A 27,040-nucleotide genomic window follows, 5' to 3' on the forward strand; every position below is an offset into this window, starting at 1 on the left:
ACTGTACCAGATTCCTACAGCGCCATACAAAAGGGCTTTGTGATTAAATGTGCCATTTGGTGGGCTCTTTCACTTTTTCCAGAGGAGCCAGGGCATACAGTATACTGATGAATGTGCAGTTCTCATAAAAATGTAAAGGAAAATCTTGGACCTCTATACCGTACCCACGATATAGCAACATAATTATACATTATTCACCATCTACAATGTAATACTGTATTATCAAATGTACTTTACAGCACCGTGAATGCTCCACTATAATGACCACCCTGGTGCTTTGCAATTTCTTTTCACGACCCACTGAGAAAAGCCACAATACCACACAAAGAATAAACCTATGACTTTCACAGTGCTTGTGCACTGTTTTTAGTGATTTCTTTATTTCTTTTTGCATTTCAGCGTTTGACTGTAGGAGAGTGACAGTTGGAGAGACACAGGAAAGGCAGGGAGAGAGAGAGAGGGGATGACATGCAGCAAAGGGCCTCGGGCTGGAGTCAGGCTGCTACAGTAAAGACTCAGCCTTGATACATACGATCTCTCACAGGTGAGCTACCGAGGTTCCTCTTGTAGTGCTCGCTCCCTACTCAAATGTTTTACCTAATTAGCTACAGTATTTAAAATTACACATGACATGTGGCATCAAGGCTGCTTGTTCTGAGCCATCAATTATCTGATATAGTGGAGAGAGTTACAGTAAGAGGTGGAGAGAGATAAAACTCGACTGGCTGGGACAGCAGCAAATGCCGTGGGGTGCTCCAAAGTCCTCCCCACCTATTACTCATATTATTATTTTCACTTACTGAAATGATTTAATTTCATCAGCCGCATAATCAGGTTAACTGATTACCCAGCGCCACAGCACAGAGACACAGGCTTTAAGCAGGTCTGTGCATTAACACCACAGAGGGACTGCTGGGAGAGACAGAGTGAGAGAAAGGGAAAGGAGGGGCAAGTCAGAGAGAAAGAGAAAAAAGGAAAAAGAAGGATGAGGATGATAAACACACTGGAGGACGATGAAGAGCACCGACGGCATTCTCTCTTTCACGCACATAACAGCGGTCTGAATAAATAGATGTTTAACTAATGGGCAGACCCAGCTGCTCAGACTCGAGACAATGCAGTTCCATTTGCTCTGCACCTACATCACAGCCAGAGGGCCAAAGCAATCGAACAGGCAGGCCAGAGACAAGAGAAGAGTGTCTGTGTTATGAAGGAGTTTCTGCTGTACAGCTGGGGTGCAACTGTATTTTGGGAAGTCAGTTTTAAATAATGCATGTGTGCATGAATGGTTTATGCATATACATACTGGCAGAGGCTGTCAAGTTTATTTACTGGAATGACATGAGTACTGTACTGTACACTTCCAAACATGCACATGTTGAAGGCACTAACTAGGAGCTGGGTGACCTCAATTAGTGGTCTGCATAGAGCACCATAGTTCTCCAAATTGTCACGACAATGGTTGAGTCTACAAGGTTCACTCACAAATGGTTCTCATTCCAGTGATCATATAAGCTTGACTACTAAGAAACAAGTAAATGTTTCCTTACTCAGAGTATGTTCAACACAATGAGCTTGTCTTCTTTTTGTTGTAAAAGAGATTAATCTATGTTTTTTCAGCACTGGTTGTGCTGCGAAGTAAAGCAGCTAAAAGCCACCAGCTGTTGAAAAGAATGTGTGAAACCAGGTGTAAACTTCTGGTCTTTATTCCAATCAAACCGTGCTCCAGTCTGTTTCATTGAGCAAGTTGCTCTTCTGTGGTTGAAAGTTGGTAATTTGTGATGATGGTATACAGCTAAATGTGTCTCTTCCAACTAGGGCTATGTTATATTATGATATATATTGTGAAACATCGTATCTTCTGCACGGTACAGATACAGGCAGGAAATTTGCATGAAGGCAACACAAACAAATTTGGAGGAGAGTGAACATGACACAGAGCAGGATCATTTCAAACAGGAGAAGGACATGGTCTGACATGGACCAAAAAACCCTATATGTCCAGTACATCATTCAAAAGCTAATAAGAAATAGGCCTTTCCATTTTAAATAATCTACTCACTCACTGAATTTACAGAAAATGTGCTATAATATGCATATATGTGATATGTATCATTATCTGGATAGGAAAAGATATGAGATACAGGATTTCGGTCATATTGCACAGTCCTAACCAAATGGAGGTTTAAAAAAGTTCTATGCGTTCCCTAACTTCAATGCATCTTTCCATGGCATTCCCTGAATTCAATGACCAATGGGAGCCTGGTCAGATTACTTGAGAAATATACAGAGGAAGACAGGGGAACAGTGACACAGAAATATCCAGGGACAGAAAAGAATAGCTACACAGGGGAAATCTAATCACAGTGTGTCTGGCCCCAGCACCGATAGCCCTCTCCGGATAGCCATCTCAGCCGAATAATGGTTATTATACAGCCAGCACTCAACCTCTACCCCCCTGCTCTGTTCCCGGAAAGACGCCTGATGTCCCATTGGTATTCTCCACACCTAATGCATCTAGCCACCAAGGGCAACATTTACATCAAAATCTCCAAAATACAACCCGAGAGAAACAGTCTGAAAGACCAGATGAGAGAAAGGAAAAGGGAGAGAGAGAGACAGAGAGAGAGAGAGAGAAAGAGAGAGAGAGAGAGAGAGAGAGAGAGAGAGAGAGAGAGAGAGAGAGAGAGAGAGAGAGAGAGAGAGACTGAACATTGAAAGTAAGGCAGGAGTTTGCAGCATTGCTTATTGCACTGCAAAATGAGTTTGTGGGGTCAGCTTTCTCACCATATGAAGACTCCAAAGGGTAAACCATCCATTACTTTTTCTTTTCTTGTTGGTGTTGTATATGCATTTCCAGATGTAAGCAGTTTACTTCAGAATTTAAGGTAGCTGTTGGTTGACTGTCTAACCTGTAGGTCCCTGAGGCTGGGAAATAATGAGAAAGTGTCAGTTTTAGACAAGTTTTGCATTCACTATATGTGTGTTGTTTACTTTTTTTTATATGTTTGTTGAATATGAAGAGAGCACAAATGTCCTGGAAGGAGGTCACAGGCTTCATTTCCACAGCAGCCAGGTGTTCTATTAGATGGCCCTTGAGTCCTACTGTTGATCCCTACATGTTTTCAGAGGCTGAATGGGCAAATGGTGAAAATGTAAATACGTGAGAATGACAGGAACTTTAGTCTGGCAACCTGTTCTAACGGTTCTGGCTGTTGGCGGCTTGCACACACTTTCCACACCACGTCCAATTCTGAACACAGCCCATATTAGGACACGTTCATAAAGCTATCATCACCACTGAGCTAAACAGCAAGTAGACAGCTTGTTTGCCAAAGAAAGACAGTTACGCCAGCCAAGAGGGGGATATTTTGGGGAACAAATGGCAACAACCACCACAGGGAGCAGCTATGACCACAGTTTTGTCAAATAGGAAAGCCAAAAGAATTGAGGAAGAGAGGAATTGATGGCAAATACCAGGAATCAAACCAAGTAATGAAAAACCTGTTTATAGATAGTGCTAGGCAGGAAACAATTTTTTCACCTTCAGGCTCTGCTCAGGCTGAGCAGGGTAATGGTTTGTAGTATTAGGGCATCATTTCCTGTTCATTATAAGCAAAGAATTGGACAACAAAATGTCACATTCGAAGCGGTTATATTTTGAGAATGTAAGGCTTCAAAAAATGTATAAACGCATAAAGGAAATGGCACATGTCCTTTGAGATCCACTCCCTATATCCTCACACACACCACATGGCTTTTCAAAAAAAAAAAACCCACAGCACTGGTGTGCAGAGAATAAAATGTGATTTATGAACCACATGTATTTAGCCTATTAAGATAATGACACTGGCCTGAGCTGTGTCCACAGAAACGGCCCACTGATAAGCAAACGGTTAAAATTTGACAGCAACAAATTAGAATTGATAAATGTTTGGTGAATCTGAGACCACATAGAAAGTAGACTTCAAACTAGTATTCTTGAAGTATTACATCTACCTTTTGTGAGTGCTCGTGTCCTTTTTGTGCTACCTTCAAAGCACAGATGGCCTCTGCTTCCTCATAATTTCTTGAATCAAGAAGATTTTCATTTAGTCAGTGTATTACTTTCATTAAAACTCATGAACAGAAGAAAGCTGCACTGACTAAAGGCTGTTTCCCTGATGTGGTGAGCCTCTGTGATAGACACAGCGCAGACAAGAGAGAGGAGTAATTGTCTAGGACAGCTCCAAAGATCCCCTGCCTGCGAGGAGAAGAGGTGGAGGAGAAAAAAAAAAACAACATAAAAGGAAAAAAAAATCTGTTTATCCTTCTCAACCCAGTGGAAGTCTCTCTCCCTCTCCCTTTCTCTCTCTCTCTCTCTCTCTCTCTCTCTCTCTCTCTCTCTCTCTCTCTCTCTCTCTCTCTCTCTCTCGTCAGGCTCCTGAGGCATCTGGGGCAAGACAGGCGAACTCCAGGGGAGACAGGAGATGAGGCCGGGGCCATTAAAGGAAGTGCCTCACTGTAGAGAAACGTCAACCAGTCAGGTCTGGTTTAGTGGTGGGTGGCTTTGAGTGTGTTTGTGTTTCTATGTATGTGTGCATGCATGTGTTTGGGAGAGTGTGTGGAGGCGCAGTGGGCACCTTGAAACCTGATGTCAGTTTACTGCACAGTGTGGGCAAACAGTACAAGTCTTTAAAATATGGACCTCTATTGTTTAATTGTAAGAGAGGTGAGTGTTGTAAAGAATGTAATATACAGTGTGCCATCTCATAAAGTCACAAGAACAGCTCAGATTTTTTCTAATAAAATACACGCTCCAACCAAGGTTGGCACAGGCTGTGAGTAATGGTATGTATACTCCTTAAATGCACATACTTTACCGCTCTCACAATTTAGCCTGTCGTCAGAAGTGGCTTTCCATGAAAAGTGCTCTGGAGAGTTTTTATACAACTTTTTTAAAATAGCTTCAGTGGCTTGGATCTTGTCAGGCAATGCAACTAGGTGCCATAATTATTTTGTCATATCTAATTAATGATGACATTGATGAGAAAGCGTACTGGGGGTGCTGTGACAGCTCACTGAGGCGCAGCATACCCAATATGTTGGGCCATGAATTTGGAGTCATAATCAGCCTTCCAACTGCAAAATAAGTTTAAGAATTCATCATTTAAACAGCCTGCACAATTACTGTGAATTCTCTCCTTCCCTTGTGTCAATATTTTCCAAATCATCACTGTTCTTCAGCAGCGCCTTCTCCGTAGTTAGCAGAAACAAGAAAAAAAAAAACAAGAAACTATCATTCAAGATTTAAAAGTAGAGAGCTCAAGACTCAAACCACTTCGACAGGGGATGAACAGGGGTTATATGTGTGTGAGAATCAAAACTTGCTACTTCTGACATGCAGAGCAAAGGCCTCGCTAAGCTTGCCAAGCAACTTGGGACTGAAACAACAAGAGATTGAGAGGGATGAGCTGCTCCACTGTGCCATTTTCTGCCAAAGCAACTAGTCTCACCAAAACAAATACAAAAACCTCAAAACAAAGACTGACAGTAATTGCAAAAGGATTTGGGTGGAGGGGGGTGGGAGGGGCTGGGGTGTGAGGTCATTACCTTGGTGGGCCATTAGCTTACTGTAATTAAGCCACTACTGACAGATTTGGAGGCGCCTTTGATGAGCAGAGCAACAATTATGAATATGTGGTGGCTGGAAATGAGCAGAGGGCCAGTCAGAAGACTGCTGGTAATTACTTAATGTCACTTTGACATACGGAGATGGCAAGTGGACATACTAAAAAGGGTCACAGGGGATGTGGGCTTTCACTCGGGCAAAAACAGTTAGAGTGTTGGATAAATAAGTCACTTAAAAAGATGACAAGACCAGTAGAATGCTAATAAGATGGTTAACAGGCAGGACTGTTAGGAAGAAAAGCGGACAACAGAAGACTCCAGCCGCAATTTCACCATCATTTCCTGCTGTAGAGCAGCGTCTGACAGAGAAATTGGAGAGTGGTTAAACTTTTTCTTCTGTCAGTAACAAGAGCCTGCAAAAAAATGAAAATAAAAGACAAAACAAATAGAGTACATTGTGTACCAAATGAAAAAACACTTTCCCTTTCAGCTGTATCAACCCAGTGACTCCTCCATTCACACAGAGATGTGATGTTTAAAGTGAACTCAATGAAGGATGTGACAGAAAATGAGGGTTGTATGGGTTTGTGGACAGAGGGGAAAGACGGAGGCTCGAGCAACATGTGTCGGATGAAGAGTTGCCCTTTAAGGGCCAAGGAGCACAATGTTCTTTAAATATGAACAGCTGCTGTTAAATCCAGTAGGATCTGGGCTGCACTCCAGAACACAAGCTTTGTAATCATGAAGAAGTCCTGGATAGCATCTTCCAACTGGCCTCTCTCCGACTGTGACTTCCTTCACACTCTTGCTCTCCCTTTGTCCCTATGATAAGTACACCTTACGTCTCACGAAGAACCATGAAGCTTTAACAAAATTCATGTCATAATATCTTGGGTTTTAGAAGATTTTTAATTTTTTCTTGATTGTACATTGTGTCATAACTTGTTTGAGACTTATTACACTAATCTAATCAGTCCTTAAAGAAATACTAATAATCACAAGAAGCATAGGCATAGCACTGGTAAAGCATACAGGACTTTGAATCTTATCAATTTTGTCAATCCTGCAGGGGCCCACAGCATGACCTCTGTGTTGTACAACTTCAGTCACCTGGGCTGATGGCTCATGGATATGCATGAAGCTGGTGGTCCAGGCCATATCCCTTTGCTCTTCTTTATGCATGAGTTGGGCCACTCCCAAGGTCGTCACTCACACCATTTCCACAGGAACCACCTCTTTCACCCAACACTCATTCCCCGCTCAGGTGCGGAGCAGAAAGTTTGAATTGTTGATTTGATTTCTGCACATCTTCCACTGTTAATGTGAACTGTTCCAAAATACAATTATTATAATTATACTGGCTTGTAGTTATAAGTCATTGTTAGCAAGTAATCCCATGTCCAGCTGCACTCATCATCCAATTCAACATTAATATGACTATGTGCACAAAAAATGTACTCTGAACAGCAGTTTTAAAAGTGAATTTCATGCAGATTTTGACATATTTTTGGAATATATTTATTTTAGGTTATTGAGCAGAGGCAAAGAAAATAAATGAAACATATTATTATATTACAACTAACATGAATTGTGAAAAAATCTTTTTATACTATTTCTGGTATATTACATCCGTCATTTTTGGGGCTCTACAGACGGAGGGTAGCTATGGCTACTTCATAGAAAAAAAAAGAAGTAAAGGAGTTAAGGCACAGATTAGGAAAATGACCTAATATGAGTGGAACCATAAGACAGTCTGTACTGCCACAGGTTAAACCACCAGGACAGTCAAACCAGTGAGTGCTTATCATTGTGAAAGTGTCTTGGAGACACTGATCTTTCAATTTAGTCTCCTGGCCAATGTTGCTGAGACAGAGGATCCATTTATCTAAACTTTCTTGCCAGTAATAAACCAATCAGTCAGACCCTAACCCGTCTTCTGCTTGGCCCTTGCTCTCCATCTCCTTGCTTCTTCATCTCTTCCTTTTTTTTCCTCCTTGTGACTCCATCCCTCTGTCTTATTTTGGCCGTGGCCAGATGTCTAGGCTGACCAGCGTCGCTCTACTTGAGCAGGAATTATATGAAATTGATGGTGAAAGTTCAGGTGTCAGCCACCCCTTGCTAGAGGCAAGCTCCTTCCACTTATCCCACTCCATCAGCACCACCTCTTTTCTCTCTCTCTCTCTCTTCCTATTTCTCCTTTATCTTTCTTGCCACCACTCAGCTTGTGTCCCCCTTCTTCATCCTCCAATCACACATGATTACTGCATTACAGGTTCCGAGGATCAAAGGATTCAAAGGCCATAAACTCTCATCTGAGTGAATTTCCTCTGGAGGGAACTTTTTTCTACAAAAGAGGAAGATGAGGTGAGAAAGATAGAGGGCTGACAATAGTCTAGCAGGCATACAAATGCCAATATGGAGGTATGAAGTGGGGATGGGGGAGGAAAAGGTGAAAAATGGGTAGAGAGATATCTTCCAAGAGTGGAAAGGAAGTACCAGAGTCCCTGAAGGACACCAAAGAGAATATTTCTGAGGAAAAAACAACACAGAACTTCTTGAGGACCATCTAGATGGTCAACATCTGCCTCTTGATATGTTGTTGCATGCACTCTATACACCAACGACTGCTAAAGAATCCCAGCACGGCAAGGAGTATCGCCTCATGAGCATCCTCACAGAACAAAACAAGAAACTTGATGCACACATAACCCTCCTCAAATATGAGAGTAACAACAAAAAGTGTTGGTTATTGTGATCATGCACACAATAGAAGAGCATAGGGTTTACCACTGGCAAGAAAAAAATTGCTTGCACCGACTAGCTAATAACAGGTGCCTCATACAAAAATGGATTGATTATGAGCAGGTAACCTCCACGCTGGGTATAGCTCTTAGCAGCACTCAACAAATGTATTATTTACTGCGGAGGCATTGAGTGCTGGTTGGGATTGAGAATTGACATGTTTGTCAGGGACAAGCTAGAGACACTGAGAGTGCATAGCATTGACTCAGTGTGGATGAAATCACAAGTCATGTCAGGGTCTCAGGTTCTGTTAAGAGTCATGCTTTGTTTCTTTTCACTGTTCATTTCAGCCACTTACTGTATATACGTGTCACTTTGTGAACGCTTTCATGCAACTTGCTTACAGGTATAAATGATTTCAACAAGGCTGTCCTGGCTAGCAGGCAAGAACAGAAACTTTGGAAGGTATATCAGGAGAACACATGGAGGCAAGATACAAAAAATCAGTTCAATGGGGAAAAATATTTTAGTAAATCTCCTGCTTAGAAGTGCGCAGCTCGTCTCCATTGCTCTCCTAGTCTGGTGATCGTGGGCACGGTGTATTGAACTCACAACAAAAGTAGAATAACATATGAGAATTTATTTCTTCATATTTTTATTTATTCCAGTATTTAAAACACATCATCGTTTTCTCCTATCATCTGTTTGCTACTACTGCTACTCACCTTCCAGCCACACATTTCTACATTTTTTCTCTTACCTTTCTTGCTCTGTGTATAGGTGTATGAGACTAGTGGGAGAGGGCAAGGGTCACCTCAGAGGCAGGCAGACAGGAAGGGGAAGAACAGCCAGATCTGTTGGTGATACTGCCAAGCTTATTCTTCACTGTCTCATTACAGGGCAGCCACTGCCCGCCTGCTGGCCACTCTCTCTCTCTTACTTGTCTCCCACACACATACAGACACACACAAGACTTTAACACACCACAAACACTCTGTCACACACCGACTGTCAAACATGCACCCTTGCACACATATTAAGAAACTAACTCTTTCGGTCTCCTGCTCTCTCTCTCAGATGCACGCACGCACGCACGCACGCACGCACGCACGCACGCACGCACGCACGCACGCACGCACGAATGCACGCACACAGCCCTGCTCATGTTTCACTATGTGTCTTATTAATTTTTCATCCAGCCAGCCTGATGCCCTGGACTCACCTCTTCCTCTAAAATCAACACAATAAAATAAGCATTCAACCGTTCAACAACCAAAACAGCACGATATTAACACTACAAAGAGAAAAGATAGAGGAAAAACTGACCACAAACAAAACAATGCAAAACAAAAACACAGAAGAACTTGCATCCATATAAAGCAGGTTTTAGGAGAGAGCAGTTTTGTGTTTTTCTTTCTCTTCAATCATCATATCTTTGTGAGGTGATGTCAAATGTAGTTTTAAGAGTTTACAAAAACCCCAGGGGTCACGAATGAAGTCAAGGGAAGTATTTCACAAACCTAAATGTGTATTTGCGCTGGTGCTTGTTCGATTCGTACAGGGAATACTGATGAAATGAACAGCAAGGAGGAGAAATTTTCTCTACTTTTCTATCTTCTTATCTTCTCTCTTTTCTCCAACTGTCTCTTCCTGTCTGTCTCAGCCTGGCATCAGGCTTTTAAAACCCCAACCAATTCTGAAATCAGATTGCATCACATACACGAGGAGAGACCTCACATTTTCTTAACGCTGACTGCAAACATGTGCACACTAAAAGCTGTGAGGATCAGAACAGTTCATAACATAACTTAACGTAATGTGAGCCTAATCTTATTCAATCTTCGTCACCCCCTTTCTTTCTGTCTTCCTCCTTCTATCTTCACCTCAGTATTGCTCTTTATAGCTGATGTCCCATTCAAGTATTTTGAAGCAAAGTTTAAAACATTTTTCTCAGTACAGTAAAAGCATTGCAATGTTAAGGTAAAATATTCATTATGCATATCTATCTATCTATCTATCTATCTATCTATCTATCTATCTATCTATCTATCTATCTATCTATCTATCTATCTATCTATCTATCTAGATAGATAGATAGATAGATATAGATATATATAGATATATAGATATAGATATAGATATAGATATAGATATATAATTAATCTTTCTGTAGTTTGTTTAAAATATTCCTGATAAATGGCTGTATCACACACATAATCCCAGTGGCTGCACACACCACCTCCTTTTTGCTGCTGTCCACTCCCAAAAGGCTGCACTTTCTCTGTCACAACCCACTGAACTACACAGACGGAAGACCGGTAAAAGATAGAACGACAGAGAACTGTGCAAGAGAGAGAGACAGAGAGCCTGGAACATCATGGTGGACATGCTGTGTGAGAAAGAAAGAAAAACGTGGATGGAGAACTGAGAGCAAAGGTAAAGGTAGGAAATAGAAAGTCTTAAGGATGGCCCAGAGCCACTACTAGTTGAAAGGTTGATTGGTCTCCAATTCTCCTTCCCTCTTGTTGCTGCTCACTTTTTTCCCCCGTCCCATCATTGTACTTCTGTGTGCCCCCTCCTGTTTCACAACCCTCCACCCATAAAGAGATACCTAGGGCTTGATCACTTGGCTTGATCCATTCACTGACTCTGTGCAAGATCCAGAATCCCATTAAAATTCACCATCACCTGCTCCTTCACAAGACAGCGGCCAATTAGCAGACAGTCTGATCAAACAGTGGGCACGCTACAGCCAAATCCCCCCTGGCTAATAATAGGTGCACTCCTGGACCTGACCGCCAATGACCCGCTCTGTGTCAGATGGGCGGAGTCTCAAGTCTATTTAAAACCAGCAGATGAAAAGACACATGAAGTATCACACAGACCAGACAGACAAAGCCAGGAAACAAAAAAACGCCACTTATCCAAACAACATAATAAACAATGAAATCTGCTGAACACAAGGTTTGACATGGCTGAATCCAAGTGGAAACAGTATTGTATTCACTTTGCCAACACTGAGAGCTGAGATCAAAGTCCGGCCTGAGTGACAGTTATATAGATTGGGTTTACCCTGACAGACACTGGTTTTACATGGGTATGTTACCTACTTAATATATACCTGTTTCTACTATACCTTACAACAAATTAACCTTAACAAGACGCTTTCACCAGAGAAAGAAGAGGAAGAGGACATAGCAGGGTGGTGGGGTGAGGTTCGTGGTGGAATGAAGCCAAGTATCTTTACTCAAGTGTACCGTTATACTTCTCCTCCACTACGTGAGGAGTAATTAATGTACATTTTACTGCACTACATTTGTCTGACAGCTTTAGTTACGAGTTACTTTTCAGACTTACAATTTGTCATACCCTTCCTGTCTAATGAAAACCATGTATCTCCAAATTTGGTGATTCTGAATGTGAATCTTTTACAGGTGGAGAACATTATCCTGCTTCTTAATCTAAATAATCTAAATGTAATAATCTTAATCTAAACTGCATTTCATTGTCTCTGTGTTGCACTCTGGCGATGACAATAAAGTCTAATCTAATCTAATCTAATCTAATCTAATCTAATCTAATCTAATCTAATCTAATCTAATCTAAATAAACAGGTTTAGAATTCCTCTTAGTAGGAAAATGCATTGCTACAAAGCTGAAAACGGGGCTGTTTTTATGAGCGCATGAAAAGTTTACTGTTTAGAGACAGGTGGTTCTCATAAGACAATTATGCTATAAACATATGATGATCTTACAGAATATGATGTATTGTTGTAGATGAATAGTATACAAGGTAGGTTTCAGGTGCAACCTGAAACATCTAGAGCAGCAAACTGCAACATACACCTTAATGCAACAGCAGTATCAATTCAGAAACATCATATATAATAGTTAGATAGAGACCATTTTACTGAGTACTTTTACTTTAGATACTTTTTGATGAATTATGCTTACAGTATGTAAGGTTTTGAATGCAGGGCGGACATCTACTTGTAACAGTATCTTAACACTTACTATTGCTACTTTTATTTAAATAAAGGATTTAAATACGTCTGCCACTGCTGGGTTGAAGGTGAAACCAAACAAACAAAAAAACTAAAAATAGATATTAACAAAATCAGTGCAGTGGATGAAAACCAGGCCTGCAACTTGGCAGAGTATAAGCAAGATGATTGGAAAGAGAGAGATGGGTTACTTTGATTGGTTCCACCCGGCTGGGAGTGGCAACAGAAAATGAGTAAAATGTGAGCATGACTCTGTGTGTGTGTGTGTGTGTGTGTGTGTGTGTGTGTGTGTGTGTGTGTGTGTGTGTGTGTGTGTGTGTGTGTGTGTGTGTGTGTGCGTTTGTGTCCACATGCAGGTGCACGGCTGCAAAAGAAGGTCATGGCTAGGTCTGGTATGTTGCACTCATAAAAGCCCAGAGCTGAGAAATGAACTGTCTGTGTGTGTGTCAGAGGTGAGTCTCTGGTGCCTGTTGGTTCAAACAGCCCAGAGCGAATCTGAAGGTTACTAAAGTGAAACTGTAGCTCCATAGCTTCACCACTCAGGTTTAACTCAACCCATCTGATTATTTCTCCCTTGAAAGCATCTCCACCAAACGGTGATCTGAACAGTGGGTTTTCCAAACACACAGATAGACACATCATATTTACAACTTGTTCAATGTGGAAAAAAAAAGAATATCAGACCAAATCTCATAAATCACAGTTTTTGCTCCTCAGGATGCCTCAAGGGAGAATCTATTTGCAACAGTAATCACAGGGCTAAAGACTGCAGCAGTCTAAAATACGAGCATACAAAGCAGGATAACTCCCCATGATCTCCTCACAACAGCATGAGCTGACAGCATCCCAGTGGCAACTTTGACTTCCTTTTCACACTCTGAAACGCTTGCCTGAAAAACTGGCAAATCCTAAAAACGGGGTGAAAAAAACCCACAGACCAAACTGGAAGTTGTGATACATCTCAAGAGTGTATTTCATATGCTTGTCGGGACCTTTCCAAGGACTCCCAGAGGACTGTGGGCAAGTCTTAGTGGAGCCAGATGGCCCCCATCTTAGGTATTCAGCTGAGGCACTGGACCAACGGCCAAGGAGGTGTCACAGCTGATGCTAAACACACCCTGCCATTGCCACCAACCTGTAGCCGTGCACATGCACACAAACATGGACACACAGATGAGAGGGTGAGGTTCCGTCTTTGGCACAGCACAGTATTAAGTGGAGTTTAGGTTTAGTCTTTCTGTCATGTATTTTATCTGAACAAATGTGGTGAGAGTACTTGTATGTTTCAGAATATCTATATCCTGCTACGTGCCCATGTTTTTGCAGATGTAAGTTAGTGTGTGTTGGGAGTTATGTGACAGTATGTGAGTGTATATGTACTGTATGTCTGCATACTCTTCACCAATACAGACAAGCATAGAAGCGTGTGTGTGGTGAACACTGTTGCTGTTAATTTCCTTCAAACTCCAGTCTGCATGCTGTCATGGTAGATGAGTTCACGCTACGACTGACAAAGCTGGTGTACTGCACTCTTCCGTGTGTGCGTGTATGTGTGCTGAGGAGTCATTGTATATATATTTATATGCTTGTGTCTGTCTATGTGGAGAGCTGCTACTTTGAGTGAACAATGTTTCTTTTTCTTATTCAAAGTATTCATCATGTGTTCAGTGAGTTTCACGACCGTGTTAGCCAGTGTGTAACCATACAAGCATTACATTGATGTATAGGCCACGCTTGTTTGTTTAAATGTATGTTATTCTATTTGTTTGTGGGAGTGTGTGTGCGGGCGGCTGTTTTTTCTTGCAAATGTGTGCCATGGCTTTCCGGCCAAGTCACCCACCGTAGCGACCCATTTTCTGCCTCTCCAGATCCCAGACCACAACCCCTCGGTTTACTGTGGATACGTCCCTTGTGCCTTGTCCCATATCCCATAATCCTTTGCCCCTGTTCCAAGAACCAATGTTCGCCTATTGTCCTCCTCACCTGTTCTGCATTGCCAACAGTCTGCAACACCACCCGTTGTCTCCCTTCATCTTTGGCCAACTTTTCTCCATTTTTTTCTCTTTTTGTTCCTCTGGTTTGCTCCACTTCCACCTCTACATTCATTCTCTCATTACATTCACCCACATTCTTTTTCTCAATCCATCTTACTTCACCCTGAGCGCCTCTTTCCAACCTCACAGAAAACATTATATCTTTCTACTCTCATATTCTACATTTTTCCATCTATATCTTTCTCCTTCCTAACACTGATGGGTTAATGCAGGGGGGCCCGACCTCATTAAAGATGGAAAACAGTGTGAATGCACTGCTCACCTCCTCTGCCACTCATCTCACACCTTCACTCTCCATCACCACACACCCATCCCTCCTTCAGCGCTGGGTCTTGCCTGAGCAGGGGAGCTGCTGCCTTCCTCTGGGCTCTAGAGGAAACCTCATCGAGTTGAATTGCAATAACTTTTCATTTTCCCTCTGCTCCTGGGTTTGCCCTGTGCGCTTCGACACAACAGCACACACACTGACGTGCACATGCCTGGGCTTGTAGTTTAAAATTTGATGTGCCTTTTCCTTGTTCTCAATTTCTTGTTTTCAATCAGTACACTGTTTCGTTGCAAAGGCCTTTCTGGACTTGATTTTCACAGCACTCATAAATAAATTGGGTTCCGACTATGACTAACAAAAAAAAGAAAGTAACATAACATGACGTATTTGTTTAGAGCACGAAACAAATGATGCACGTTGAAAGTTTGATTCCTATCAAGCTCTGTAATGCTATATAAAAGCTGCACACAAGGTCATACATTGCTTTTTGGATTCAAGTGTCCAGGAAATGGCAGCACTATCCTGTAAATACAGCTCAGAAGTCACTGTGTGCCCATTAGTCACAAAAGTCCTTAAGTACTGCGCCAAAATGCTACATGTACCTACTCCCTCAATGTACGTCAGTCCAGGCAATGGCATGAGTAAAACTGCCACAAATGTGAACACACATGTAATTTCAAGTAGTACCACACTTCAGAATGTGAACCAAGTTTTGAAGGGTGCCCGAGGCACTCAAACCCCCCTAGTGCCCAACAACATGCTTTCAGGGTGGGGGGTTTGTTGCTAACAATAACTAACCCAGGATGCTGGTCCAGGCTTCCAATGCCTGGTCCAACAACCCTCCCCACACACACACACACACACACACACACACACACACACACACACACACACACACACACTCCCCACCCCACCTCACTGCTTGTGGATCTGACAGCCAGGAAGGCCTAGCTCGTGTGCTGCCAGCCAGCCAGCAATAGCTCAGCTTCATCCAGCCCTGGAACATGGCAGATGGCGGCAGGAGAGAACAGAAGAGAAGACTCTGTGTGTGTGTGTGTGTGTGTGTGTGTGTGTGTGTGTGTGTGTGTGTGTGTGTGTGTGTGTGTGTGTGTGTGTGGGTGTGTGTATGAATGTGAGGCAGACAGAGACAGGTAGAATGAGAGAAGAAAGCGGGAGTGTGTGACCACATGCTTGCTTGCCGATGATACCGTCCTCCATGACCTCTAAGCTAGAGCTGAACAAATGTGTAATATCTTTGCTGAAACTAAACAAGCACCAATAAGAGCTGATCAATAAAGGTCCACAAAGTCCAGCTCGCTTATTTTATCAACACATCTCGTACTGTTTTGTTTGAGTTTTATTCATTTTAACACATTTGGACCACTCTGAAAAACACCTATTAATGTGTGAGAGTGTCTGTGCGCAACTCCACACACATCTGTCGACCACTGTGTCCTGAATGTGTGTGGGTGACAAATCAATCTCTTTCATTCAGGGATCCTATGGGTTTTCATCCTTGGCAGATAGAGGTTCAGCTCTTACATGAATTGACAGTTGATTAGTTCCATCAAATTGATGGATCCTTGATAAGCAGCCTTCACACTGTCCATCTGTTATAAGTGAACACAGCCTGTCTTTTTTAGGCTGTGATGTGCACTGGCACAAAAGATTTAAGAAATAATCCTCCACATTTTCACATATATTGATTTGGCCTCTCTAGTGATGATTCATTTAACACTAGCGATTTAGCTTATATAATACTCGGTAAATGAAGCTTTTACAGCACACAGGAAGATAATCTTTGGATGTTTCATATCATCGTCATACATCTAATGAAATCATTTTTGTGAAAAGTAAAAGCTTGTATGAAATTTGGATAAGAGGATAAAACTAGTCTAAAAAACTGTTTTATATATGGGAAGACAAACAGTTGTAACAAATCCAGAACATCCTAGCTGAACAGCTTTTACAACTAAAGCCACAATGGCTTACCGGACAAATAACAGAGCAAAACCTACAGAAATTCCAGGCAATAGACTACAAGCACAGTCCTCTTTCACTGTCAAGTGCTGCACAAAAATACCAAGGCAAGATGTCATCATAAAAAACCTGAGGAGCTCACAGATGTCCCCTTTAATGATTTATTTTGTAGTTATCCTTCTGCACACTGTTTCACAATGCAGGACTCACCTCGGATGATGGACAGCCTGGCATTGACTGTGATCTCGCCCTCGGTGTTCTCAGCAACGCATTCATAGATGTTCTCGTCACGTGGCGCTCGGAGAGGCTGGATTCTGAGAACGGCACCAGCAGCCTCATCAAACTCAATGGTCTGTAGGGTGGAGAGTAAAAAATAAGCTTAGGTTGCAATGGTGTTGGATTCAAATCACAATAGCACTAGTTTTGAACTAGTCTTGACCCAAAACCAAGGACATAAGGAAGTGAGTTACCACAAGAAAGTCTTTGGAGGAAAACCCTCATGTTTCTATGATTACATAGCCTTTAGTCCTCATAAGTACAGATATATAAGGAAACACTCTCTATCTCTCTACACACATGCACAGTTGCAGCCCGATATCTTTGTGTGTGATGTGCTTGTTTTTTCGTGTTTTCATCTCGTCGTTTTTATCTGTAATTATGCCCTTTGTTCTCTGTAGAGCCCTGTGTTTTGAACCTTGTTGAAAGCACACCTTAAAAACAGCAACATGTGCTGAGAATACTGAGCAGACGAACGCTGTAGTTCTAATAAAAATGACTCACAGACATTATTGCATTTAAGAAGACCTATATAAACATGAACACCCTTTATGGTTGAATGATCCAGATGCTCTTTTTCCAGATCTTCTTTTTGTCATATCCGTTTTCATCCATCCATCCATCCATCCATCCATTTTCTATGCCGCTTATCCCTTTCGGGGTCGCGGGGGGGCCGGAGCCTATCTCGGCTGTCAACGGGCGAGAGGCGGGGTACACCCTGGACCGGTCGCCAGCCGATCGCAGGGCACATACACACAACCATTCACACTCACACTCACACCTAGGGGCAATTTAGAGTCACCAATCAACCTAATGAGCATGTTTTTGGTCTGTGGGAGGAAGCCGGAGTGCCCGGAGAAAACCCACGCATGCACGGGAAGAACATGCAAACTTTACACAGAAAGGCCCGACCTGGGAATTGAACCTGCGACCTTCTTACTGTGAGGCACGCGCACTACCTGCTGCACCACCGTGCAGCCCTATCTGTTTTCAAATACACTTATTGAAGACTTTATTAAACCCAGCAGTCTACACAGCATTTAGACTATTTATATCACTTTAAGTGCAATTCAGACCTTACTTGGACTAACTGGCCATCAGCATCCTGATGTTTGAAATGATAAGAACAATACAGTACGTCTGAAATAACCTGGACTTGCCAGTAACTTCAGTTTTTAGCTTTAATTCAACTCCTCAATCAAAATCCATCTTAATATTGCTCTCACTACAAACAGCAGGTCTACATCAATGGCTACCTTTTTAAATGTGTCTCTGTTTTAAAATGTAACGCCAGTGGGTGTAGCTAATGGGCAGTTTTGATGAACAGAGGACCACACCAACAGCCATGTATCCCACAGCAAGAAGCAGAACCCCAAGGCGTAGGTAAATGACTAGAATTTAAATGGTGGCTTTTCTGAACCAATTACCCCATGCTTTTAATACAGTTGGTCATTTCCCAAGCTAATCTGGATGGATGGATGAAGTGTTAGAGAAGACATTCAGCCTGCCTGTCAGTCTCGTAGCAAACCTACTCCTCCAATATCTATCACTACTCAGAGGAGCTTACACCATCTCAATGAAGGCTTCAGTGCTGAGATCTCTGAGCAAAGCATGACTTTGAAATATAAGTACAAGTCTTCAGCAGCCCTGCTGCTCCGCTGCTGCACATCTCAGGGCTGAGCCGCTAATTAGGCTAAAAACACTGCAGAGCACGGCATCGTGATCAATATCAAAGCAGCTGTCCTAGAGGGTAAAACAGGAAAAAAATCATAACTACTTCAAACCCCTTTGCATTTTTTTTTTTTTTTTTTTTCATGCTAAACGGAGGAAGGGAAGCGTCCGTTCTGGCGGGCTCCTTCACGCCCTTGGCTTTGTTTCCCACTTAGCATGCAGAAGAAGAGAACTTGCAAACACAACTCGTCTTTTTATTTTGTCCTCCGTTGAGATACTGCTTCTCCTCCTGTTGATGTTGTCAATTTTTTGCCTTTTAGCCCCCTCCCCTGTGGTTGTCTTCATGCTGCAGCATGTGCATGTCTATCTCTGTGCACTGCCGTTGTTGTTAACGAAAGCAACTTTTTAATTAAGAGACACTGAGCATCAATCAAGACTTTCAGAGATGCCATCTGGGACGCCTGCCGAGGACTGAACAACAAACATCATGAATAACGCACAGACAGACGCATTCACACAGACAGGGCTGTATGCAGGAAAAAAAACCAAACCCAGGACTGGAAACAAGAATGGGACAACAGCAGAGTCAGTCAAGTGCAAAGAGGACAGAGCGGGAGGAATGGGAGGACTTTGTATTGCATTACTGGGCAACTGTGGCTAATGATGGACCTGCACATTGCTCAGAGGTTAGACAAGCCAGTCCATCAAAAGGCTGGTAGTTGTTGTCCAGAACTATTTGTGAAATCTGGGGGTGAAGAAAGCAACTGAAAAGGGCCTGGGGACCCAACTGCAGTGGAAAACTGTGCTTGGAATGTGAAAGTGGTGAAAAAGCTCAGTGGAAAGTGGGGACTAACATCATTTGAGCTTTATGTTTTAACAGCCCAGGGTCTTGAAGGGGTCTATATGGCTGAACATTACCGTAGCAGTATATTAAATGACTGTAAGCCTGTAACTTTGTTTCCTATGTAGTCAAAAATATTGGCAGTGGACTTTTTCTTTAATTTGATAATACTTTACACAACACCAAAATCTTTCAGCAGGAGTACATTTTTGAATTTAATGCTTACTGACAAGCTCTTCAAGAACCATTTCTGTCATTTTACAAATCTAATTTTAAATAGCCGAATGCATTTTTTAAGACAACTGCACACTTTCAAAAACCTGTCTAAGAACATCATTTATAAAGTGATATATATATATATTTTGATGCATAACAGTGACTTGGTACAGTGCAGTAACAACAACATTGCCCTCCTCACCTGAAGAGTGCAGTAGTGCTCACTGACTCACCTCTATGCGCTGGGAGTTGACCTTCTTGCCTTTCTTGTTCCAGCTAACCCTTGGCTTGGGGTCGCCCGTCGCCTGGCACACAAAGGAGACCACTCCCCCTGAGACGCCAATCTGGTCGACGGGAACTTTAGTGAACCGTGGTGGTGCTAGGGAGCAAGGAAGACGAGGGAGGAGAGAGGGAGAGAAGAGAAAGAAAGAAAGGCATGAGATGAAACCCACACGAGCCTCTTCTTGCAACCCCCTTCTGTGTCTTATCCTCTCTGTGTACCGCACACCCACACACACTGTAGTCTGCAGCAGAGAGAAGTCTTCGATAAGTAAGGCAGACGGCTAGTTTGAGCTTTGGAGAGACTCGAAATAAACAGACAGACAGACAGACAGACAGACAGACAGACAGACAGACAGACAGACAGCTCATAATCTCCATAGTGATGTATCAACATCAAAGCAACAGTGGACAGCAGTTAGGAAACTTGGGATTTGGCCATTGATCCTGTTGCTTTTTTGAGACAAGGCAGCCTCTTTAACCACAGGGTCATTTTGAATCACACCCTGCAGTAAACACTTGGTTGACTTAAAGTCCTCTGCCTTTCCTCATCTAGTAAACCCAATTTCAGGGGCGCGTCGCTCTGTGTGTACATCACGGCACTGTGAATTCAAATGTTGATGTTGTGCCACGGTGCTGATGACTGGTAGCCCAAAAATATAACTCTACAGGGAAATGGTGTTGGGATATGACCGGTACAGTAGCAGACCCTCAGGAAAAGACATCACGAAGATGAAGCTGTAACAGTGAGTTTTTCTTTAAATTTGCCTGTGTTCAACATCTAATAAACTATAGCGTTGACAAAGCCACAATCAGTGGTTCATTTCTCACTTGGACCACACATACTAAAATTTTATGCGCTCATAGAACTGAGACCCTTTGATTAAAATGTCCATCAAAAGTTAGTTATTTTTGTGGTGGGGGTTTTCACTGATGCCGTGTTTGCAGGAGGTTCAAGACAACAAGCCTGATAGAAAGAGAGGGAGAGAGAGAAAACAGAGTCCTGGGGAACTCGTTAAATCTGCATCATACAGATATGTGGGGATGATCAAACGGCCAGCGCATAACGTCAAATTAATAATTAAGGGACCATGGGCCGACACCAGTCTCCAGGCACTGCTAAACACATATGAAGGAGTGCTCCTGCATTCATTATCGGGTAAAGAGCGATAGAGAGCGGGTAGTTTAGAGAGAACGAGGCAAAGAGAAATAGTATAGGACAAGGGAGCGGAAAAGAAGAGGGTGAGCGTACTGCTACAGGAAAGCGGAGGCACTGCATGCAAAGTTAATCTCACCGCCTGCAACTAACAAGCCAAATATTTCTGATGCAAATATTACACCAAGATACACAAACTGGCTCAACTAGTGTTTGGTGGCCAATTAATCTCCAAATAAGTTTCCACAATTTCCCGCAACCAGCTGGCTTTTGTCAATTCGAATAGCCTCTCTCACACACATCCTGGTTACAAGTGTGCGTGCCAGTGTGAGACATGCTTAACCTTGATTTTATGAGCTTAGATGTCTGCGAATGCAAGACTGTTGCTGAAAGCAAGCATATGTGCTCATTATGCTGTCCACGGTCAAATGAAGATTAAAAAAAAAAAAGCTTTCAACTGAAAACTATCGCTGCTGTAATATCATGTTTCTTTTTTTCAGAGTACAGATGGCAGCCAGAGTTGCTCACCTGCAGATGAGCAGACTCTTTCTTGATTTTTTTCTCCTTTTTTTCTTGGGTAATCTGGGGCATATGTAGCCAAGGGGGTAGAGCATGACACTAACTACCCTGCCAGGATTAAAAGATAGTAATTTCCACTCTGCACACAGTAATGTAAGCCTTTTGAATTAAAGTGCTAACTTGATTGCATATGTGTAGAAAATTGTCATATATCATAAAACATCCTTCTGAGTGGTGGACATTGACAGACAACATGCTGAGCTAAATAAATCAGCCAAAGGGCAGGGAAGAAAATCTTCCACTTTTATACGAAGTATTAAAGGGCTGTGCAATCATTTTGATGCTGGAAATATTGATTCCTGGCCTTCTGATGGTCAAATGAAAGTGTATTGATTGGTGCATCCTTTAAAAAAAATTCTTAGCCCTCTTTAAATCTCACTCTACATCTGTTCAAATAACCCCTGCTGAAGTCACATTTCTCGAGATGTTGTTGTTATGCGCCATTGTAACTTTTTGATCTTCCAAACAAGTCCTCTCTGGGAAAAGGCAAACCTGGAGCATGAGCTCATGAGGTGTTTTCCACCTGTGGCATATGTGATTTAACGCATCATTACTTGAATGCCGAACAAATCCAACCTTCAAACAAGATTATACGTGTTAGAAATGACTCATGAAATGGAAGACAGTCGAAAATAAATCACAATATCTAAATACATATATATAATAATGTGGGATGATAAGAGCACAGCAGCTTTTCTCTAGCTTCAAGGACCAGGCTTACTTTATTTGACTGGTGCATACAATGATCCCTTTTGGCATTTTACACTCGCACTTTCCCTTCTGAAACTACACAACACAGCTTTACACAACACAGCTCCTCTGCATTTGACCTCTGCTTACAATGTGCCCTCTGTCGAGACAGAGGAGGGATTTACACAGAGCAGGCCTGTGGCAGTGGTTCTGCTGAAGGCCAGCGCTCTTTGATTAGTTTTCCCCTGAACCATTCGACATTTCCACCCAGTCGCCTTTCCCTCTCCTCCTCTCTTGCTTCACAGGATGAGAGAGACGTACAATGAATGTGTCTGCCTGCATGTCAGCCTGAATGTAACTCCTGACAGATGCAGGATTTTCTCATAATTTAGTGTATATGGTTTTCAACATTACCTCGGGAAGGTTTAGAGAAAGCTAGGTAGCTAGGAGGAAAAAGAGGTGAAATGAAAAGGAAAGGCACAATAGGGGTTGACAGGAAGGGGGGTGCAGGTGGAGGTGGCGAGGTCAGCGGTAAAGAGAAAGATGAGAAGAAAGGAGGGGAGGAGGTGACAGGAGGTCCAGGGACTAGAAGAGATGATCTGAAGGGGGATGGAAGGACAGAAAGTGCTGAATATTTCCTCAGAAAGAAACTTTTTCTAATTTTTCTCCCTTGTTCGTCTTAACATTTGTTTTTGCTGTTTTTTAAAATTAATGCATGAAAACATGATTTGTTTTGTATCAAATAGATATGAGGAGTAGATACTTACACAGTGTACTGAGCAATGTAAGTCTGATTTGTAACACTTAAATCTACACTGGTACTCTTGTCTAAAGCAACATTCAAATAGGAATATTAAGAAAGTCTCCAAATCTGAAGAAAGTATGGTAAAGTAAAATAAACCTGGAAGCTGGTCTGCTAGAGGAATGACAGCAAAAGGTTGTGAGAGACATAGACTGTACAATAAATAGTGGACAGAGCCACCGTGACACCGATAAATGGTTTGTGGGCAACCATTTTGAAGCACTGAGTTTGGGATTATGGCTGTCACCATCTTGGATTTTTAGAGCTACAGAGAAGTGACCATATTTAGACAAGAGGGTGGAGCTGGGGAAGACACGGATTTGCAACACCTCTATCCTGATTGGATACGACTGAGGACCCAAGAACACGCCATGTGTGACAATCAAAAGGTAGCCAAAGGTAGTAAATGTTTTCTGGTCTATTTTACTCTAAATGAGACCATCAATTGCTAAATGAACATCATGCTGTATTGATTGATTGAGACCATGAACTCATAAGGAAACTGCTCATTGAGTTAATTAATCAACTGAAAAGTCGGGCCATTTTCTCATAAGCTTACATACGATCAGATTACTTTTTGCAACCAGAATGCAGGTTTAAGGCACTTCTGCATTGGCTTCACTTTTTAGACACAGAAGCTAACTTATTATACCGTCTGCAGTGAGATAATAACTCTTTTATACATGAGATGTGCGTTTAACGACATCCGTCAGCCCACTTAAAGTGACGTTCAAGACAGATATCACTGCAAGCTGCAGAATTACACAAAATTATATTAGTTCCAAATAAAGTTTAGACAGGTTTCACTTTCAGCTCTGCTGTCTCCCGCTCTCATGATTGCCCTCTTATGTGCTCCATCTGGTTTTGCTCTTTCTTCTGATTCTTCAGGTAGCAGATTTAACTGAACTTCCATCAGCCCAGGTCTGGTAAAGGGTAGAAACTCTGGCTGTAGGCCCATGAATGTCTACTATAATACAATTACTACAGGTATGCAGTGTGTGAAATGTGTGAACCCTGATGAGCGTAATTAACCTTTTTTTCAATTTTCCTCGGCTGTGTGCCTCTGGGCTTCTGCTGCCAGTTAGTGTTGACTTTGAGCCTTTCTTTTTTCAGAATCTGAACCTTGCCACGTTGCCAGTAATTGCAGGGTATAAAAGGTTGAATGTTGTTGGGGCTTATAGTGCTTTTTTAAAATTCCCATAATGAGTGATGACATAGTCTGCACCATTTTATCAGCAGATAAGCTTATTCACAATGTTCCACGCATTGACTGGGCCCGATGTCGACATCATGGACACAAGGAGTTGTGGGTAACCTAACGCCCTAAAATTTGCTGTGTCAAAGCAACTTCGTGACACACAGCAATCTAGTTGAGTTTCTGTTAAATAAGTGCAAAATTGTATAAAATGTATTGTGAATCTGGCAGAAGCTGGCTGTTTATTTACAGTAATTATACTACGGACTGATTTTTTTCGTAACACCTTTAAAGTGGCATTAAGGTAAAATGCTACATTTAGCACCTTTAACCATCAGGCATCTTTAGATCTGCTGGATGAAAGTGGCATTTCTACAGTTAGACAACGTTTTATTGTAAGTCAAAGATCCTTAATTCATTCCTATAAAATGTACTTTCAAATGTCCTCTGCTTTCTGTATGTGTATACCTGTGTTCGCAGAGCACAGAGCTTTGGAGGTTTGATTCCCACTGGTCCCACCTACTTTAAAAATGTACAAACTTCTTTTGCTTGAAGGTACCTTGTGTAAAAGCCTCCACCAAACGGTGTGCTTGGGTACCAGAGATGACATTGAAAGGACATTGCACCCGCAGTGGACATTTGTCCCTTCCACCAAAGCGTCTCTCTATTCCCCAAGCTTCCCTCAAACAGACTGAGGTACAGCAGTGGCAAGATAAGCACACAAGACCCATCTTTATCTGCCTGGCAGGGGGACATGGCCTGAGCTAAAATAACCAGCAATAGGGGCCCGCCTATCTTCACAAGACCCCAAGAATAGAACAGATCCACGCAAACATGACCAGCTAGCAGGAGGGGGAAAAAAACCCTCACACTGTGCACACAGATGCTTGTTTAGCTAATACAGCAACCACCTGCTACTGGCCGCTACCTCTGTTGGACCTGATAAGACAGAACACACCAGCATTGTGATTATAAAGTGGTGGAGAGTGGGAGGTGGGTATGTGAATATGAGATGGCTCCATTTACAGTGCTTTACTGTTGTCATTTGGTAAGGGGGTGTAAGAGGAGGGAGGGGACTGGCTTTATGACTAATACAGTAATTGATGGAGAAAAGCTTCCTGAGTCATAAATAGGAGCCATTATCCACTGAATTAGCAAAGTGGGAGACAAAATGATGCGTGGCCATTCAGTGATTTACAGAGAAAGGCAGAGAATTGGGAAAAGGGCACTTGTTATCCATCTTGCTACAAATAGGATCAGCACAGAGACCTTTTGGTACTATTAAAGGTACTACTACAAGCAAAGTAATTCCTCTTTCTCCTGCCACTCATGTGGGGAGAAGGTGTAATCAAGGTGAGGATGCAGATGAGTATGACTTCCATTTAAACAGTTTTTTACTGTTGTACACATAGTTGCTCACGGCCACTTTATCTCAACAAAACACACTGACAGATATTCTTGTGTCTTTTTTGGTACGAAGTGGATGAGAGCAATGTGAACAACTGCGTGTTACCAATTTAAAGGTGATTTGCTGAGTTAATCCTGCCAGAGATTAAACTTAATTTTCGTATTAACTTAACAGCAGACACATGATACACACACACTGGCACTGTCATGACAGACTCTTTTGGAAAAACAAAACACTGATGGACCAGAGAGTGAATCAGTTTGTCATCCCAACATCTTCATAACGTCCTAACGTCATCTAACCCTGCACATTTTCTGCTGATTGGAATATTATTTGCTTTGACGCATTTCTAAACTTTTAAAGTTGTTGTTGCTGTTGAGCGGTAATAAACTAACTCAAGTAGACTAGCAGCGAAATGTTGCTGACATTGAACTACAGCCATCTGTTCTCCTGAGGTGTGCAGATTTTACTAGCTTCCAGTATCCGCCTAACAGCTATCCAAAAGACTCAGCAGGACGCCATGCTGCTAGAGCTGTCTGTCCATCAGGCCTGGACCTGGACTTAAAACCTTACCAGCCTTTATCAGCGTACACACACACGCACGCACGCACGCACGCACGCACGCACGCACGCACGCACGCACGCACGCACGCACGCACACACACACACAGGTATACTGATGCACGGATAGATGGATTGACAGATTGATTAAACCAAATGGATTAAACAGCAAACACAAAAACAAAAACATACAGACACATGCGCGCTCTCTCACACACACCACACACCCTCCAGGCCCAAACAACCAAGCCCTATCAATCAGGACCAGTTCTCACAGGCTGACTAGGCAAGCCTCATCACTATGGAAACCAAGCCTTAAAACCCGTCTTGCTTTGTCTTGTCTGGAGGTTTTTCCACACAAAGTCGCTGCCAACAGAGACCTTCAGACTGCTGCAGAAAACTTGACCCAGGCAGGAAAACAGGCAAAAGGAAAGAAAATAAGTTGGTCAGTCTGTAGCCAATTACTGCCGGGAAAAAAGTTTGCAAGTAAAGACGGACATTGTGGCCTCATCATAAGTCAACTGAGAATATGAGGCACAACAAGGCTAAACAGGTCTTCGGTAATTCAGTGAACAATTTGGTGTCTGATATGAGATCTACATATCATATTTCCAAGAAATAACACCAAGTAGACCTAGCAGCAGCTGTAGAAATATGTAGCACCCTTTCTAAACTGAAAATTAGAGAATTCAAGGACAAGCACCTTCT

At 42.3% G+C, this 27,040-nt stretch overlaps 1 protein-coding gene across 8 annotated transcripts in view; it reads right to left on the reverse strand.

Annotated features, from left to right (window-relative positions):
- The window catches only part of ptprsa (protein tyrosine phosphatase receptor type Sa), a 232,078-nt gene that overhangs the window by 101,283 nt on the left and 103,755 nt on the right, over nucleotides 1-27,040 (reverse strand). For all 8 annotated transcript variants that reach the window (XM_070960507.1, XM_070960506.1, XM_070960509.1 and 5 more), the window contains 2 exons: nucleotides 19,896-20,041; nucleotides 16,869-17,010 (listed from right to left, as the gene is read on the reverse strand). In XM_070960507.1, the coding sequence (XP_070816608.1) occupies nucleotides 16,869-17,010; nucleotides 19,896-20,041 (288 nt within the window). The remainder of the gene's footprint in view (nucleotides 1-16,868; nucleotides 17,011-19,895; nucleotides 20,042-27,040) is intronic.

The sequence above is a fragment of the Chaetodon trifascialis genome, chromosome 4 (assembly GCF_039877785.1).
Source record: "Chaetodon trifascialis isolate fChaTrf1 chromosome 4, fChaTrf1.hap1, whole genome shotgun sequence".
NCBI classification, from domain to species: domain Eukaryota; kingdom Metazoa; phylum Chordata; class Actinopteri; order Chaetodontiformes; family Chaetodontidae; genus Chaetodon; species Chaetodon trifascialis.